This window comes from Salmo salar, chromosome 07 (genome assembly GCF_965601325.2).
Source record: "Salmo salar chromosome 07, fSalSal1, whole genome shotgun sequence".
Lineage (NCBI taxonomy): Eukaryota > Metazoa > Chordata > Actinopteri > Salmoniformes > Salmonidae > Salmo > Salmo salar.
In genome coordinates, this window is record NC_138297.1 from 60,963,751 (window position 1) to 60,983,591 (window position 19,841).

The 19,841-nt window shown below is 43.3% G+C and overlaps 1 protein-coding gene across 2 annotated transcripts in view; it reads left to right on the forward strand.

Annotated features, from left to right (window-relative positions):
• LOC106609745 (zinc finger DHHC-type palmitoyltransferase 17) overlaps positions 1-19,841 on the forward strand; it is a 67,369-nt gene that overhangs the window by 541 nt on the left and 46,987 nt on the right. For both annotated transcript variants that reach the window (XM_045722321.2, XM_045722322.2), the window contains exon 2: positions 16,203-16,306. In XM_045722321.2, the coding sequence (XP_045578277.1) occupies positions 16,203-16,306 (104 nt within the window). The remainder of the gene's footprint in view (positions 1-16,202; positions 16,307-19,841) is intronic.

The following is a 19,841-nucleotide window of genomic DNA, read 5'->3' on the forward strand; positions in this document are numbered from 1 at the left end:
TGTTGCTTGGTCGGTGATGGCAACGTTAGCATGCAAACAGAGATGGGCGCGGGCCTAGCAATGTAGCTAGCGAGGCTAGCCATGTCAGTGACAATATTTGTCAAGCAACGTCAGTTGCATTAAACTTCTCTGTCCATAGCCAACATTCAGCCTATTTACATTTAGCCATATAATGGTATTAATGGTTTAGTTGCTAGCTAGGTTAGCAAGGTAAGGCTAACAAACTAGCTAGCTAAAGATTGTTCTAGCTAGTAGCTAGTCAGCCCTAGAGGTAGATATCTTTAGCCCATAGCACAGGAATAAACACTTGAATATCATGTTGTGAATGTGATACAATAATTACATTCATGTTGTAGCTTTATTCCAAATAAATTCAGATCTGCCGATAATATTTAGGCCTTATCTGTGTGCAGATCGGCTTTGGGGCCGAAATGCATCCATTGTGACTGCTGAGAATAATACAGTGAACTAGCATCTAACGTTACTCTTTATGTGCTGGCCGTTGGATTACTGTTGGGCTAATTTATACAGCACCCGAGACTTATGCACAGAACTTAGTAAGAGTTGAGCATGTCATATTTGGCATTTTAGTCTATATAGTCTATTAAATGTGGTCTGGCAAATTGCCTTTTGGCTCAGTCTTCAAAATTAGCTGCCTTATTTATTTGTTGTCGAAATGCATTTTACTATTTGGAGTGCAAGGATAGAACATTGAATTAAAAATTGAACTTGTTTCAGGCCACTGTCACTTGATTAACAAACATTAGATGTGTTTTTTAAGAATGGGCCAGTACAGAGGACCTGTCACTGTAAATTATTTATGGTTTACTAACTCACTTGTGTTGGCCAACCTGTTACGCCACATGGTGTAGAAGGCTTATTTCCCCCTCTAGTCTTGGTGCAAAAAGTACTACGTTTTCAGTCTGGGGCTTGCAGCAAGCTACAGAAACAGCCATTTATTTGAAAAAGCCAATATTTGAAAGACAACCAATGGGCATTAAATAGTGTCGTCTTGCCTTTCGTAAATCATTTGGCAAACCCACACACACTATAACACACTGACTGAAAATTATCTTTTGAAATAATTTTTTTGTTCTTCCTGCTATTAGACTCACACCAAGTTGCTGCCAATTGGTGTTACGTTTGGCAGATGCTTTCTCTTTTTGTTACTCTTGTGGTTAATGCGTTTTTGATATGTCAAGCCTCATTCCTCTCCATTTATTGGTTATGCAGGCTCTTTCGACATGTCACTGTTACGGATTTCTAGACGTAGTGTGACACTGCATGGCTTAGATTTAGCCTGTGGTCCAGCATAGGGCCGTTGGGCCTGAGGGGAGAAGGAGGGTAACCGAAAACAATGTCTCCGTGCATTAAAATCCCATCAGACGCTCAACCGCTGTTACGGCCAACTCTGCTGCAGAATTAAACAACAGCATGTCAGTTAGGAGAGGGTGAGAACCGCAAGGCACGTTTAACCTGCGGAGGGTTGGGTGTTGCTGTAGTGGTAGACTACCTAAACTCAGGATTATGTAGTGTTCTGCTCATTGGCTATTATCTATCTGATTCTAGTATGTAGCCTAATAATACATATTAATATATTCCTTTTAGTAGACACTTTTTGTTTATCCCAGCGGGAATCAAACCCCCGATCCTAGGTGTTGCAAGCGCCATGCTCTACCAACTGAGCCACAAAGGACTTGTGATCTTTCTGAGGCTTCATGGGACTCGTACTGCTCTTCTATGTGGACTAATTACTTTCTTTCAGTAAGACTGCAGCTAGGCTCATCACAAATCCAAGCCTTCTGTTGAAGATGGACAGCCCCATGTTGATATCTTGACTTCATGATGATGGTGGGACATTGACTGTTTGGAAAACTGCTGTATGTCCCATGTTCCCTTGGTACAAAGCTTGTCTCATCATTAACTTATCTCTTGTATGACTCGTCTATCTATCGCTGCAGTATTCCACTCTTGATCATGTGTGATTGGAATGAGCAGTGTTAGGTCTATGGCAGGCTGTCTGTGACCGAGCCTGTTCCAGAGCCCTCAGGCCGTAACTGTCTCTTGTCACAGTAGAGGAAGCATTACGCCTCGATGACACCGACAGTGTCATTGCATTTTGTCACACCAGAAGTACATTTATTTCCAATGGAATTCTGCATTTGCGTTGCAGAGGCAGTAGTAGTGCGTTCTGTGTGGTGCGTACGCTGGATTTATCCAACCTATACGTCAAACTGTATGTGTAGACGGCTTGACAGAAATGGTAGCAGAAGGTGAATGTTGAACTTTTGTTGCATACTTATCCATATGATGCAGTGTACCATAAATACACAGCCACCTGCAATCACACGGGTTAATCCCTGGATAGAGGTTACACTTTCTGGGATTGTGAAGAATAGTGTTGGGCTATGCCTGTTGCCTCGACCTTGTTGCTGCTGTTAAAGAGCCTTCAGGCTTAGTGCCCTGGTCTGAATTCCAGCAGGTTGACTAAATGCTTTTTCAGATTCCTCCAAAGCTTAGCTGTCATGTGGCTTTTCCACAGAGCTTTGTGGAAAAGCCATCTCCACTAATGCAGCATAGCCTAGGCCTAAATGTTTTGCATCTCTGATATAGGCTGTGCATTTATGGCCTGTCTCCCTGATTTCTTTATTTGAATGAGCCTTTACTGTTCTCTGGTTGATCTCTAAAAGAGAGACGTGTGAAATTTAAGTGCCACATGACAGCACCACCATCCACCTGCTCAGTTTTGTGGTGAACATCTGGTGTACTCTAGGGAGCCCCAGAGAGATGCACATCAATAAGCTACCCTTGGATACGACCGTTTGATACGCACGTTCACTTATTCTCTCTGTCTAGGCCTGTTTTCCCCTCTGAATCTCATTAAACATGTCTTCTCATGAATTTCAGCCTCTTTTGCAATCTTTCCTATTGTTGATTTTGTTTGTCTGACTCTCAGCCACAGATATAGGCTGCGTCCCAAAGGGATCCCTACTTTGGACCAGAGCCTTACGGGCCCTGGTCAAAGGTAGTGCACTAGGCTATATAGGGAGCCTTTTGGGATGCTGCCTTAGCCTAACACCTGACCCAGTTTAAAAATGCAAATGATTGTTTTTGAATAGAACAACTACAGAATCTTGCTCCATTGCTGGATTCATAATGTCAATGGAGGCAATAGACGGCACAGAGAATGTAGAATAACAGAGATAATGTACAAAACGGAGTCTGTTCCTCTTTGGGGTCCTTATAGTTGCTTCTTTAACATAGAAGTTCTCCAGTCCAGGTAGGATCCTCTCTCACTCAGCCATTGTCCTCTCATTAAATGAAACTGTGTGACTATTGAAGTAGTCCTACAAAATAAATGACCTTTATTTCAGATTGTTTAGATTGGGCCCGTCCACTGTGGTCGGTTAAGCCTTATCCTCTCTGTGCTTCCGGACCTCATCTGGTGGCAACCCCTAGCTACTGAATGGCTGTAGCAGCAGCTTCAATAGATAATGAGCGGGTCACGTGTACTCTACGATGGGCAAGGAAGCATGTCCTCTGCCCTGAACAAGCTTCAGTCAATGGGTCAGATGCAACAAATGGTGGGATGTATTGAAAGTGTTGGTGATGAAGACTGGATCCAGAGATTGTATTTACAAACTACTGGCTACAGATGATGGCAAATACCCTAGTTGACTAAATGATTTGAGCTAACTTGTAAAGATAGGAATACAGGCACATCATCACAGACCTATACTCTACTGTCAGATTTTAGGCTAGGAGAAAAAAAAGCTAAATTACATAAGTATCATTCAAACTGAAGAGGAGCACATTAGCTCATTATGGGGATACTGCAGCTAGTACAATGCCACGCCATTCCATAGTCTACATTTAGGTTTTTTTGTAGCTTATTTTTAGATCTGGGTGCATGACACCGTCCCCTGGGATGAGCCTGCCATATGTCCTGACTGAGAACCTCCTAGATCACTGCTTCCTCAAACAGACAAGATTGAAATGGTGAGTCGACTGGATGGTGTAAAAACACCTAGATAACATTCTCTCCACTTCTGCCGCGCGTTGCCTCGTCCAGTGGATTAACAACTAGCAGGCATCCAATTATAGGGCTGAAAATTGCACATGCTGCAATGATCTGTTCCACTGTGGCCTGTAGTTACAATGACCGTCAGTTTGATGGTAATGAAGGTAGGCATTAACCCAGTGGTGTGTTCACTAGGAACCAACCGGAAGCAAACAGACCGAAACTGGGAGGGACTGCCTGAACGTGTCCAAAAAGAAATGCACGTTTTTCGTGTTCCGTCGTATGTTACCCCCTGGCAGAGTAATGTCATGGTCTGTTCTCGTATGTTACCCCCCTGGCAGAGTAATGTCATGGTCTGTTCTCGTATGTTACCCCCCTGGCAGAGTAATGTCATGGTCTGTTCTCGTATGTTACCCCCCTGGCAGAGTAATGTCATGGTCTGTTCTCGTATGTTACCCCCCTGGCAGAGTAATGTCATGGTCTGTTCTCGTATGTTACCCCCTGGCAGAGTAATGTCATGGTCTGTTCTCGTATGTTACCCCCTGGCAGAGTAATGTCATGGTCTGTTCTCGTATGTTACCCCCTGGCAGAGTAATGTCATGGTCTGTTCTCGTATGTTACCCCCTGGCAGAGTAATGTCATGGTCTGTTCTCGTATGTTACCCCCTGGCAGAGTAATGTCATGGTCTGTTCTCGTATGTTACCCCCTGGCAGAGTAATGTCATGGTCTGTTCTCGTATGTTACCCCCTGGCAGAGTAATGTCATGGTCTGTTCTCGTATGTTACCCCCTGGCAGAGTAATGTCATGGTCTGTTCTCGTATGTTACCCCCTGGCAGAGTAATGTCATGGTCTGTTCTCGTATGTTACCCCCTGGCAGAGTAATGTCATGGTCTGTTCTCGTATGTTACCCCCTGGCAGAGTAATGTCATGGTCTGTTCTCGTATGTTACCCCCTGGCAGAGTAATGTCATGGTCTGTTCTCGTATGTTACCCCCTGGCAGAGTAATGTCATGGTCTGTTCTCGTATGTTACCCCCTGGCAGAGTAATGTCATGGTCTGTTCTCGTATGTTACCCCCTGGCAGAGTAATGTCATGGTCTGTTCTCGTATGTTACCCCCTGGCAGAGTAATGTCATGGTCTGTTCTCGTATGTTACCCCCTGGCAGAGTAATGTCATGGTCTGTTCTCGTATGTTACCCCCTGGCAGAGTAATGTCATGGTCTGTTCTCGTATGTTACCCCCTGGCAGAGTAATGTCATGGTCTGTTCTCGTATGTTACCCCCTGGCAGAGTAATGTCATGGTCTGTTCTCGTATGTTACCCCCCTGGCAGAGTAATGTCATGGTCTGTTCTCGTATGTTACCCCCTGGCAGAGTAATGTCATGGTCTGTTCTCGTATGTTACCCCCTGGCAGAGTAATGTCATGGTCTGTTCTCGTATGTTACCCCCTGGCAGAGTAATGTCATGGTCTGTTCTCGTATGTTACCCCCCTGGCAGAGTAATGTCATGGTCTGTTCTCGTATGTTACCCCCTGGCAGAGTAATGTCATGGTCTGTTCTCGTATGTTACCCCCTGGCAGAGTAATGTCATGGTCTGTTCTCGTATGTTACCCCCTGGCAGAGTAATGTCATGGTCTGTTCTCGTATGTTACCCCCTGGCAGAGTAATGGTCTGTTCTCGTATGTTACCCCCTGGCAGAGTAATGGTCTGTTCTCGTATGTTACCCCCCTGGCAGAGTAATGTCATGGTCTGTTCTCGTATGTTACCCCCTGGCAGAGTAATGTCATGGTCTGTTCTCGTATGTTACCCCCTGGCAGAGTAATGTCATGGTCTGTTCTCGTATGTTACCCCCTGGCAGAGTAATGTCATGGTCTGTTCTCGTATGTTACCCCCCTGGCAGAGTAATGTCATGGTCTGTTCTCGTATGTTACCCCCCTGGCAGAGTAATGTCATGGTCTGTTCTCGTATGTTACCCCCTGGCAGAGTAATGTCATGGTCTGTTCTCGTATGTTACCCCCTGGCAGAGTAATGTCATGGTCTGTTCTCGTATGTTACCCCCTGGCAGAGTAATGTCATGGTCTGTTCTCGTATGTTACCCCCCTGGCAGAGTAATGTCATGGTCTGTTCTCGTATGTTACCCCCTGGCAGAGTAATGTCATGGTCTGTTCTCGTATGTTACCCCCTGGCAGAGTAATGTCATGGTCTGTTCTCGTATGTTACCCCCTGGCAGAGTAATGTCATGGTCTGTTCTCGTATGTTACCCCCTGGCAGAGTAATGTCATGGTCTGTTCTCGTATGTTACCCCCCTGGCAGAGTAATGTCATGGTCTGTTCTCGTATGTTACCCCCTGGCAGAGTAATGTCATGGTCTGTTCTCGTATGTTACCCCCCTGGCAGAGTAATGTCATGGTCTGTTCTCGTATGTTACCCCCCTGGCAGAGTAATGTCATGGTCTGTTCTCGTATGTTCCCCCCTGGCAGAGTAATGTCATGGTCTGTTCTCGTATGTTACCCCCCTGGCAGAGTAATGTCATGGTCTGTTCTCGTATGTTACCCCCTGGCAGAGTAATGTCATGGTCTGTTCTCGTATGTTAATACCAGCAATCTGAACACATTGTTTACGTTCAATGACATCTCTTTTCTGTTTAGTCAATGTTTACCTCGTTAGGGCACACCGTAGAAAAACATTTTTCCATAGAAAATAGTTTTGCAGTGAAAAGGAGAGTTTTCAAATCTAATTGTTAGGTTCTAATTGTTCAGAGAAATTACTCACAGACACTAGAGAAGCTTAACCAAGTTTAATTCTTCCCAAATGGTCGTTACAGCTGTAATTCAGACAAAAACAAACATTTCACGCAAGCACTGATATTTAACTCTTTCTCCTAGGCTGAGTCTCCTCCACAACCAAACAGCCAGTGCATCTCTGTTGCTAGACAGAACCTTAGTGATATCTGTTCTTCCTCACTTCATCTGACCTGACCTCTACCCCAGTGCTCACTCCTCCCCAACTCACGGCTGTCATGGTGATTGGTACAAGACTGTGTCTCTTCTCCTCCCAGAGGATCCCTGATGGCGAACAATAACGTGTCCTGACATAATGTAAACGTTATATATCACCCTCTCTCCCTCAGTGACATATCCTGACATAATGTAAACGTTATACATTACCCTCTCTCCCTCAGTGACATATCCTGACATAATGTAAACGTTATACATTACCCTCTCTCCCTCAGTGACATATCCTGACATAATGTAAACGTTATACATCACCCTCTCTCCCACAGTGACATATCCTGACATAATGTAAACGTTATACATCACCCTCTCTCCCTCAGTGACATATCCTGACATAATGTAAACGTTATACATTACCCTCTCTCCCTCAGTGACATATCCTGACATAATGTAAACGTTATACATCACCCTCTCTCCCACAGTGACATATCCTGACATAATGTAAACGTTATACATCACCCTCTCTCCCTCAGTGACATATCCTGACATAATGTAAACGTTATACATCACCCTCTCTCCCTCAGTGACATATCCTGACATAATGTAAACGTTATACATTACCCTCTCTCCCTCAGTGACATATCCTGACATAATGTAAACGTTATACATCACCCTCTCTCCCTCAGTGACATATCCTGACATAATGTAAACGTTATACATCACCCTCTCTCCCTCAGTGACATATCCTGACATAATGTAAACGTTATACATCACCCTCTCTCCCTCAGTGACATATCCTGACATAATGTAAACGTTATACATTACCCTCTCTCCCTCAGTGACATTGTTAGTTTCTAAGCTCTCTCCCCTTATCAATGCCTGCCACATGTAATCGCATCCCTGCACTCAACACATTCCAAGCTTAGTTGCACCCACTATATACCTTCCTATCCTATAACCCTTAACTTCTGGTGTAGACCCTCAACCTCAGCACTCCATCAGTGACATGATGTAACATTTCATATTCTCAGAACCCAACAAAATCAAAGTTTATTTGTCACGTGTGCCGAATACAACAGATGTTGCCCTTACATTGAAATGCTTGCTTACAAGCCCTAACCAACAGTGACGTTTTTTTAAAGTAAAAAATAGGTATTAGGTAAACAATAGATAAGTAAAATAAATGTTATAAAAACATAAAATGACAGTGAAAATAACAGTAGCGAGGCTATATACAGGTGGTACCGGTACAGAGTCAATGTGCGGGGGCACCGGTTAGTCGGGCTAATTGAGGTAATATATACATGCAGGTATAGTTAAAGTGACTATGCATAGATGATAAATGGAGAGTAGCAGCAGCATAAAAGAGGGGTTGGTGAGTGGTGGGACACAATGCAAATAGTCCGGGTAGCCATTTGATTACCTGTTCAGGAGTCTTATGGCTTGGGGGTAAAAGCTGTTGAGAAGCCTTTTTGGACAAATTCAGGTAGGTCTGTCCGCGTTTCATCCTGTTTGCTTCCATTTGGTTGCTAGTGAATACACCCCTGGCCTACTGACTGTCCACCTTGTGTTTCTCTCACTGCCATGTAAGGAGAGCTGGTTCAGCACTTCACACTACTCCAGTGTAACTCTATTGACATGCTGCAGGGCTGATTGAGCATGGGTGGCTTCAGGCACCCTTCGTGCCTCTCACCGCTCACGCCTGGCTGTCTGAGGCCATTAGTCAAGCCCCCGTGTCCCTTAGCTAACACCCATGGCTGGAGGCTGACATGCTGATCTGATATCATTGGCTACTGGTCTAAAATAGCCCTAACATTTTTGCTCTGTCTTTAGGGGTTTGTTGTATTGCCAAACCATCCTCCACCTCGTCAGATAATGTAGTTACTGCTAGATTGGAGAGACGGGCCGTTATGGCCTCACCAGCAAAATAACGTCTCTGTTCCTGGAAGAAGTTGCTTGGACCTGTTTCTCAGCATTTTTTCAAATCATCAGATCATGTTACTTACCGCTCTCAACGACATAACAGTGCATGAAATGGCCCCAATCCGTACCTTGCCGAAAGCAAATTGGTGGTTTAAAAAATACCTCTCCTGAGTGGGATGCTGGCATACTCACCAGAATTCCACTCTCTGTGGCTGTAGCTATTCTGATGAAGACTTACTATAAGCTAGTGTTTCCCATACCTAGCTCTGTTCTCCCTCAGGCCAGCGTTTGGCTTCCATTGTTTTCAATTGACAAGTTTGATACCTTATGGTCATGTGTAGCTCCGTTGGTAGTGTGGCTCTTGCAACGCCAGGGTCGTGCGTTCGATACCCACTGGGGCCGCCCATAAGAAAATGAAGGCTATGCACGCACTACTAACGCACTAGTCGCTTTGATCAGATAACAACAACAACAACAATAACAATAATAATAATAATAATAATAATAATAATAATAATAATATGCCATTTATGTCAGAGGTAGAGTTGCACAGTTTGGAGAATATTCAGAGGTGGAAATTATCCATGGGAATTAACAGGAATGTATGAGAGTTAAAGGAAATATATGCAAATTAATATTAATACCATTTTAAATGTAATGTTTTTTGTATTGAATATATTTACCATATCATATGGAGACAAACATAAACATTTTACCTTATCATAAGTAGACATAATTACAAATGTTTAAATCCTTACAATAGAAATAATTTTAAAAAACAATTTAGTTACGAATTGAACTTTAATTAAATGAGGTGACTCTTCACATGGGATGATTTCACTGAACAACAAAAGGAAAAAGGAATATCGAATGATGCCCAATGATCCATCGCATCTCCCAAAAACGTTTTCAACATACATCTGTAAAATGATAGTGTAGAAACTAAAGCTTTGGTTGTCTTCTTCTCAGGCTTCCATGTCTTCTCCCTGGACCTCCTCAATGTCCACCTCTTGAACATCAGACTCTGAGGCCTCATCTTCACTGTCACTTTCCAACCTTGTTGAGGATGGCTCGTTGTCAGGCTCAAAAAGCCTCAAACTTGCCCGGATGGCCACCAATTTTTCAAACCTTGTATTGGTCAGCCTGTTGCTTGCTTTGGTGTGTGTGTTCCCAAACAAGGACCAGTTGTGCTCTGAGGCGGCTGATGTTGGTGGGATTTGGAGGATGATGGAGGCAACAGGGGAAAGAGTCTCAGATCCACAAAGTCCCTTACACCAGGTGGCTGATGAGATATGTTGGCACGACTGCCATATAGCATATCCATCCCAAAGCCCTTGCTTGGAAGTGTACTTCGCCAGACTGCCAAGAACCTTGCCCTCATCCAGGCCAAGGTGGCGAGACATGGTAGTGATGACACCATAGGCCTTGTTGATCTGTGCACCAGACAGGATGCTCTTGCCAGCATACTTGGGGTCCAACATGTACGCTGCGGTGTGAATGGGCTTCAGTCAGAAGTCTAAATGCTTTTTGATGCATTTCAGAACTGCAGTTTCCTCTGCTTGGAGCAACTGTTGTCTGTTGTCCCTTGTGTCTGTGCTCTTGTAGAATACTGGTTGAGGGGTGGAGATGATTATGATGTAGTCAAACATTCGACCACCCATCAGAGATGATTGCAATAGTCTGCTTTCTCTATGATTTGTTTGACCTTCACTTGAACTTTGAAATCTGCATCCAGCAAATGAATAGATAAAGCATGTCTGGTTGGAGGGGTGTATGCTGGGTGAAGAACATTCAGAAATCTCTTCCAATACACATTGCCTGTGAGCATCAGAGGTGAACCAGTTGCGTACACAGCTCGAGTAAGACATTCATCAGCATTTCTCTGACTACAGTCCTCCATTGAGTAAAAAACAACTTCTGACTCCAGGAGGACCATGAGCTGTTGCTGTCGATAAGGTGTCTGATTCCTCATTTTCACCTCGAATAGAAGTGGAGGGACTTCTGTCAGAGGTTGCTTGTTGTGAGCACTGAGGGAACTTTATGCACTTGGCCAGATGATTCTGCGTCTTTGTTGCATTCCTCTTATATGATTTGGCATAGTATTTGCAAATGTACACCATTTTTCCTTCTACATTAGCTGCAGTGAAATGTCTCCATACATCAGATAGTGCCCGTGGCATTTTCCTGTAAAGATTAGAAAAAACTTGTAAAAAAATAAAAAACTTCCATGTACAGATTAATAGTTAAGCAGTTAGATTAAACAACTCCTTTCTAAGATAAATGTTTTAAAATGAAACATGTATGGAAACAGGTGCATTAACACTCCTCAGTTAGCAGGCTCAAGCAAGCTAAAACCCACCTGCTAGCAAAAACTAACTAGCAGAAATTGTTAACAAGTTAGAAATTATTTAAACACACTTTGCTGTAGGCTACAATTTACTAGTTAACAAAAAATGATATGTCATATAAAATATATTCACTCCACCCAGTATTGTAATCAAAACTTACCAGAAAGCATTTAGTCCTTGGCTCAGACAGTGTAGTAGTGTGGGCTCAATAGTATCTCATTAGTGTGCAAGATCTTGAGAATCAGCTGTACATGTGATGGAAGAATGCACTGTGCATGCAGAGGGTAGTTTAACCAAAATATGCCACAAGACCTAGAATTGCCTTATGTGTATCCCACAAAAAAGGTTCACTGTTATAAGCTAACTTTTTTTGATGCATTTAAGCAAAATTCCCCAAATTCCAGGGCTTAAATTCCCATGGAGAATTTCTGGGAAAATTATGGAAAGTTTCTGACCCTTTGCAACCCTAGTCAGAGGGAATGGATGTGATTTGAGGGCCTTTTGAAAGACTGCCAGAGGGTAGTCTTTCATCTGCCTGGCATGGCTCCTTCCCCTCTCCTCCCTTCACCTTTCATCCCTCTCCATCCTCCAGTCTGCTCGAGCTCTGCTCCATCCTCCAGTCAGCTCGAGCTCTGCTCCATCCTCCAGTCAGCTCGAGCGCCGCTCCATCCTCCAGTCAGCTCGAGCGCCGCTCCATCCTCCAGTCAGCTCGAGCGCCGCTCCATCCTCCAGTCAGCTCGAGCGCCGCTCCATCCTCCAGTCTGCTCGAGCGCCGCTCCATCCTCCAGTCTGCTCGAGCGCCGCTCCATCCTCCAGTCTGCTCGAGCGCCGCTCCATCCTCCAGTCTGCTCGAGCGCCGCTCCATCCTCCAGTCTGCTCGAGCGCCGCTCCATCCTCCAGTCTGCTCGAGCTCCGCTCCATCCTCCAGTCTGCTCGAGCTCCGCTCCATCCTCCAGTCTGCTCGAGCTCCGCTCCATCCTCCAGTCTGCTCGAGCTCCGCTCCATCCTCCAGTCTGCTCGAGCTCCGCTCCATCCTCCAGTCTGCTCGAGCTCCGCTCCATCCTCCAGTCTGCTCGAGCTCCGCTCCATCCTTCAGGGTAGCCTGTAGATTATAGATTACTATAAATATTTAATGATCTCATTATAATCCTTACCCCTCATTAACTGTCTACCAAGTGTTTTTCCCATCAGATTTTCATCCTTATAGCCTTCTGTAGGTCTATATGATTCATCATTAAGCCAGTATCCTTATAGCCTACTGGAGGTCTATATGATTAACCCAGTATCCTTATAGTCTACTGGAGGTCTATATGATTCATCATTAACCCAGTATCCTTATAGCCTACTGGAGGTCTATATGATTAACCCAGTATCCTTATAGTCTGCTGTAGGTCTATATGATTCATCATCAACCCAGTATCCTTATAGCCTACTGGAGGTCTATATGATTCATCATTAACCTCTTACATGTAGACGTTCCGCTAGCGGAACACCTGCTCCAATATCCAATGATGGGCGTGGCGTGAAATACAAACTACTCGAAAATCCGAAAACTTCAATTTTTCAAACATATGACTATTTTACACCATTTTAAAGACAAGACTCTCCTTTATCTAACCACACTGTCCGATTTCAAAAAGGCTTTACAGCGAAAGCAAAACATTAGATTATGTCAGCAGAGTAACCAGCCAGAAATAATCAGACACCCATTTTTCAAGCTAGCATATAATGTCACAAAAAACAAAACCACAGCTAAATGCAGCACTAACCTTTGATCTTCATCAGATGACACTCCTAGGACATGTTATACAATACATGCATGTTTTGTTCAATCAAGTTCATATTTATATAAAAATCCAGCTTTTTACATTAGCATGTGACGTTCAGAACTAGCATTCCCACCGAACACTTCCGGTGAATTTACTAAATTACTCACGATAAACGTTCACAAAAAACATAATTATTTTAAGAAATATAGATACAGAACTCCTTTATGCAATCGCGGTGTCCGATTTTAAAATAGCTTTTCGGTGAAAGCACATTTTGCAATATTCTGAGTAGATAGCTCGCCATCACGGGCTAGCTATTTTGACACCCACCAAGTTTGGTACTCGCCAAACTCAGATTTACTATAAGAAAAATTGGATTACCTTTGCTGTTCTTCGTCAGAATTTACTCCCAGGACTTCTACTTCAATAACAAATGTTGGTTTGGTTCCAAATAATCCATAGTTATATCCAAATAGCGGCGTTTTGTTGTGCGTTCAAGACACTATCCGAAGGGTAACGAAGGGTGACGCGCCCGGCGCGTTTCGTGACAAAAAAATTCAAAATATTCCATTACCGTATTTCGAAGCATGTCAAACGCTGTTTAAAATCAATTTTTATGCGATTTTTCTCGTAAAAAAGCGATAATATTCCGACCGGGAGTCGTTGTTTTCGTTCAAAGACTGAAAATGTAAACATGGAGTCGTCTCGTGCACGCGCGCACCAGTCTCATTGTTCTCAGATCGACCACTTACCAAATGCCCTACTGTTTTTCAGCCATGGCCTGCAAAGTCATCATTCAACGTTCTGGCGCCTTCTGAGAGCCTATGGGAGCGTTAGAAAATGTCACGTTACAGCAGAGATCCCCTGTTTTGGATAGAGATGATCAAGAAGGCCAAGAAATGGTCAGAGAGGGCGCTTCTGTATCTATAATTCTTAAAATAATTGTGTTTTTGTGAACGTTTATCGTGAGTAATTTAGTCAATTCACCGGAAGTTTGCGGGGGGTATGCTAGTTCTGAACGTCACATGCTAATGTAAAAAGCTGGTTTTTGATATAAATATGAACTTGATTGAACAAAACATGCATGTATTGTATAACATAATGTCCTAAGATTGTCATCTGATGAAGATCATCAAAGGTTAGTGCTGCATTTAGCTGTGGTTTGGGTTTATGTGACATTATATGCTAGCTTGAAAAATGGGTGTGTGATTATTTCTGGCAGGGTACTCTGCTGACATAATCTAATGTTTTGCTTTCGTTGTAAAGCCTTTTTGAAATCGGACAGTGTGGTTAGATTAATGAGAGTCTTGTCTTTAAAATGGTGTAAAATAGTCATATGTTTGAGAAATTGAAGTAATAGCATTTCTAAGGTATTTGAATAACGCGCCACGGGATTCCACTGGCTGTTACGTAGGTGGGATGAAATCGTCCCACTGGCCCTAGAGAAGTTAACTTCTTATGGGCACCCATCCCACCTGGCCAACATCCGGTGAAATTGCAGAGCGCGAAATTCAAACTACAGAATTATAAATATTTAACTTTCATAAAATCACAAGTGTAATACATCAAAATAAAGCTTAACTTCTTGTTAATCCAGCCGCTGTGTCAGATTTCAAAAAGGCTTTACGGCGAAAGCACACCATGCGATTATCTACGGACAGCGCCCTGCATACAAAAGCATGAAAAACATATTTCAACCATGCAGGTGCGACACGAAAGTCAGAAATAGCGATATAATAAATGCGTTACCTTTGATCTTCTTCTGTTGGCACTCCAAAAGGTCCCAGTTACATCACAAATGGTCCTTTTGTTCGATAATGTCCTTCTTTATATCCATAAAAACTCAGTTTAGCTGGCGCGCTTCAGTCAATAATCCACCCAGTTTCCCTCCATCAAAATGCATACAAAATGAATCTCAAATGTTACTAATAAACTTTTCCAAACAAGTCAAACAACGTTTATAATCAAACATTAGGTAGCCTAATACGTAAATAAAAGATACAATTTAAGACGGAGAATCGTTATTGTCTTTACCGGAGAAAAATACCAAAGAACGCGCTCTCTTCCACACGCTTGGAAACACTACAGCCAAAATGGGAGCCACCTTGAAAAACTACAATTTCTGGCTCATTTTCCAAAAACAAGCCTGAAACTCTTTCTAACGACTGTTGACATCTAGTGGAAGCCCTAGGAACTGCAATCTGGGAGGATTTCGCCTTATAATAAAAGTGACATCCATTGAAAACAGTGGTAGGCTGAATTTTTTTTTGGGGGGGGTGTGTTTGTCCTCGGTGTCGCCTGCCATATCAGTTCTGTTATACTCAGACATAATTTTAACCGTTTTAGAAACTTTAGAGTTTTCTATCCAAATCTACCAATTATATGCATATCCTAGCTTCTGGGCCAAAGTAACAGGCAGTTTACTTTGGGCACGCTTTTCATCCGGATGTGAAAATACTGCCCCCTACCCAAGAGAGGTTAACCAAGTATTTTGTACATTAGTATTGAAGGAATGTGTAGGTCCTATGGCTGTTAGATATGGAATGGCTGTCGGGCTGTAAAATTATACCTCACATTCTGTAGGAAGTGAGCCTTGGACAAGTGAGCCTTGGACAATCCATAGTGACCAATGGGGCAGGAGCCCATATCCTGAGTCTGTAGCGTGGGGCAGCTTGACGTACAAGCACACCCCCTGGACAGGATGCTAGTCTGTCACAGGGCCTTTCATAGGAAAATAGATTTAGTAGGAATCTAGACTATATATAGGCCTGTTATGGTTGTTTTACAGTCTGTACTGTACACGTGAACCAAGTTTTATAATTTTATGAAAACCCAAACTGCATTCTCCTGGACCAATAGTGTTGTTCAGTAAAGGTTATAGAGACTGAGTGAGAACTGGGGTGTGATGTGTATTTACCAGTCACCAAGGCAGCAGTACAGCAGTCCTCCCGGGGTGAGGGGGGAGGTTAAATGACGTTGCCATGGCGTTGCCGTGGAGGCTAATAGAATGTGAAGGGCCTATGTAGGCGGCCCCGGCTCACTGTTGCCCACCATCAGAACACGACACAGCCTCCTCCAACTCTCTCTGTCGCTCATTCAATTGCTCTCGTGAGACGACGCTGTGCCGGTCTGGGTAGGCCCAGAGGCATGGATTGATGAAACTCATGGCTGTTTTTTTTTCTCTCCCAACAGGAACTCAAGCCCCAGAGTCACTATAACCATGGCTACAGTGAGAATGTGGGGCGCAAGAGCCACGTGGATGACTACAGTACCTGGGACATCGTCAAAGCCACGCAGTGAGTACCCACGCACCACCAGGCTCGTGTGTGTGTGTGTGTGTGTGTGTGTGTGTGTGTGTGTGTGTGTGTGTGTGTGTGTGTGTGTGTGCAAAGCTTGGCCAGTGTGGTTAAAGATATACAAGCAATGTGGGCTGGTATACAAGCAATGTAACTGGTTTTAAAAACACTTCCTGTTGCTGTATAGTTATCTTACTTGTGTAGCAGAGGAAACATTATTTGCAGGCTCCACGTTGTTCTCCAGCACATAGGCCTAACTGCTTTTTTTCTCTTTCCTTTTATTGAACTCGGCAAGTCAGTTAAGAATAAATTCTTATTTTCAATGACGGCCTAGGAACAGTGGGTAAACTGCCTTGTTCAGGGGCAGAACAACAGATTTGATCTTACAACCTTTTGGTTACTAGGCCAACGCTCTAACCACTAGGCTACCTGCCGCCCCATGCTGCAGTACTTTGAAAAAGTACTGCAGCATCCAAGCAGCTCCCCAGACATGTGGCTAAGAGAAGCTGGCATTTCATCAATCTACACACAATACCCCATAATAAAGCAAAAACTGCTTTTTAGAAATGTTTTCACATTTTATAAAAAACAACTTATTTATTCAGACCCTTTGCTATGAGTCTCGAAATTGAGCTCAGGTGAATCCTGTTTCCATTGATCATCCTTGATGTTTCTACAACTTGATTGGAGTCCACCTTTGGTAAATTCAATTGATTGGACATGATTTGGAAAGGCACACACCTGTCTATATAATGTCCCACAGATGACAGTGCATGTCAGAGCAAAAACCAAGCCATGAGGTCGAAGGAATTGTCCGTAGATCTCCGAGACAGGATTATGTCGAGGCACAGATCTGAAGGGTACCAAAAATGATCTGCAGAATTGAAGGTCCCCAAGAACACAATGGTCTCCATCATTCTTAAATGGAAGACGTTTGGAACCACCAAGACTCTTCCTAGAGCTGGCTGCCTGCCTAATGGAGCAATCGGGGAGAAGGGCCTTGGTCAGGGAGGTGTCCAAGAACCTCATGGTCACTCTGACAGAGCTCCAGAGTTTCTCTGTGGAGATGGGAGAACCTGTAGACTAGTGTCTATCAATCCCTGCTCCAGGTCATATCACTGCTCTAGACTAGTGGCTAACGATCCCTGCTACGGGGTGAATCTGTACCCCTAGGTACAGCTCTAGGATCAGTTACCCCTCCCCCAGTCCTAACCTTAACCATTAGTGGGGAAAATGCAAAACTGACTCAAAATCAGTGTCTAGGAGCAACTTCACACTACACCGCTATCGATACCCCCACTTGTTCGTTTGCATATAGGGTAAGGACAGACAGGCCCCTAGTATAGACGCTAGCAGGAAACCACTAACAGAATATGTATTACTACTAGCCTCCCTGGACTTGTTTCCTTGTTCTGGCATCGTCAGGACCAGATATGCATCAGCTAGTCTGCACTACCTGTGATTTCCCTTCCCCCATGAATGTGTTCACATGGTATTATGAAACGTTTCTTCCCCTATGATCCAGACCAATGGTGTATGACCATAGTGCCTTCAAAGTATTCACACCCCTTGACTTTTTACACATGTTGTTACAGCCTGAATTTAAAATGGATTAAATGGAGTTTTGTCACACACAATACCCCATAATGTCAAAGTGTAATTTTGTTATCAGACATTTTACAAATTAATAAAAAATGAAAATCTGAATTGTCTTGAATCAATTTGTTATGGCAAGCCTAAATAAGTTCAGGAGTCAACATGTGCTCAACAAGTCCCATAATAAGTTGCATGGACTCACTCTAGGGGAAATAATTGTGTTTAACCTACTTTTTAAATGACTACCTCCTCTGCTTGGCAAAGAAGGGCACCTAAAACGCAGACATTGAATATCCCTTTGAGCATGGTGAAGTTATTAATTACACTTTGGATGGGGTATCTACACCTAGTCACCTCAAAGATACAGGCGTCCTTCCTAACTCAGTTGCCGGAGAAGAAAACCGCTCAGGGATTTCACCATGACACCGTACCCAAACCGGCCATCGTGCGCCAATTGATTTTGTACCCCACACCAAACGCGATCACGGCACGCAGGTTAAAATATCAAAACAAACTCTGAACCAATTATATTCATTCTGGAACGGGTCGAAAAGCATTAAACATTTATGGCAATTTAGCTAGCTAGCTTGCATTTGCTAGCTAATTTGTCCTATTTAGCTAGCATGCTGTTGCTAACTAGTTTGTCCTGGGATATAAACGTTGAGTTGTTATTTTACCTGAAATGCACAAGGTCCTCTACTCAGACAATTAATCCACACATAAAAGGGTAAACTGAATCGTTTCTAGTCATCTCTCCTCCTTCCAGGCTTTAAATGGCGATTGGCATCTAAACTTTCATAGTATTACCACGATGACCGACGAACTCAGTTGTCTTTCAATTGCCCACGTGGGTATAACCAATGAGGAGATGGCACGTGGGTATTTGCTTCTATAAACCAATGAGGAGATGAGGCAGGACTTGCACCGCGATCAGCGAAACAAATAGAACTGACTTCTATTTTAGCGCTTGGCAACGCAGATGCTCATTGGCGCGCGTGAGCAGTGTGGGTGCAATAATTGAATAACATGTATGTTTAAATTTATTTTGCAACACGAGTGGTGTAGTCAGCATGTGAGGCCAATGGTGACTTTAAAACAGTTAGAGTTTAATGGCTGTGATAAGAGAACTGAGGATGGATCAACATTGTAGGTACTCCATAATACTAACCTAATTGACAGAGTAAAAAGAAGGAAGCCTGTAGAGAATAAAAATATTCCAAAACATGCGTCCTGTTTTGCCACAAGGCACTAAAGTAATACTGCAACAAAGGAATTAACTTTTTGGCCTGAAATATAAAGTGTTGTGTTTGGGGCAAATACAACACATTACTGAGTACAACTCTCCATATTTTCAAGCATAGCGGAGGCTGCATTATGTTATGGGTATGCTTGTAATCGTTATGGACTGGGGATTGTTTTTCAGAATAAAAAATAAACGGAATGGAGCTAAGCACAGGAAAAATCCTGGAGGAAAATCTGGCCTGCTTTCACACCAGACACTGAGAGATGAATTCACCTTTCAGCAGGACAATAACCTAGAACATAAGGAACATAAGGCCAAATCTACACTGGAGTTGCTTACCAAGAAGACCGTGGATGTTCCTGAGTGGCCGAGTTACAGTTTTGACTTAAATTTACTTGAAAATCTATGGCAAGACCTGAAGATGGTTGTCTCGCAATGATCAACAACCAATTTGGCAGAGCTTGAAGATTTTATTTTTTAAAGATGAATGGGTAATTGTTGCAAAATGTAGGTGTGGAAAGCTCTTAGACTTACCCAGAAGACTCACCGCTGTAATTGCTGTCAAATGTGATTCTAACATGTAGTCAAGGAATATGAATACTTTCTGAAGGCACTGTATTAATATGTTGTCATGAATGTGAATATAGTGCAAGGTGCAGACATGGGTCTAGGTTTCCCTCTGGAGTAGAATAGTCT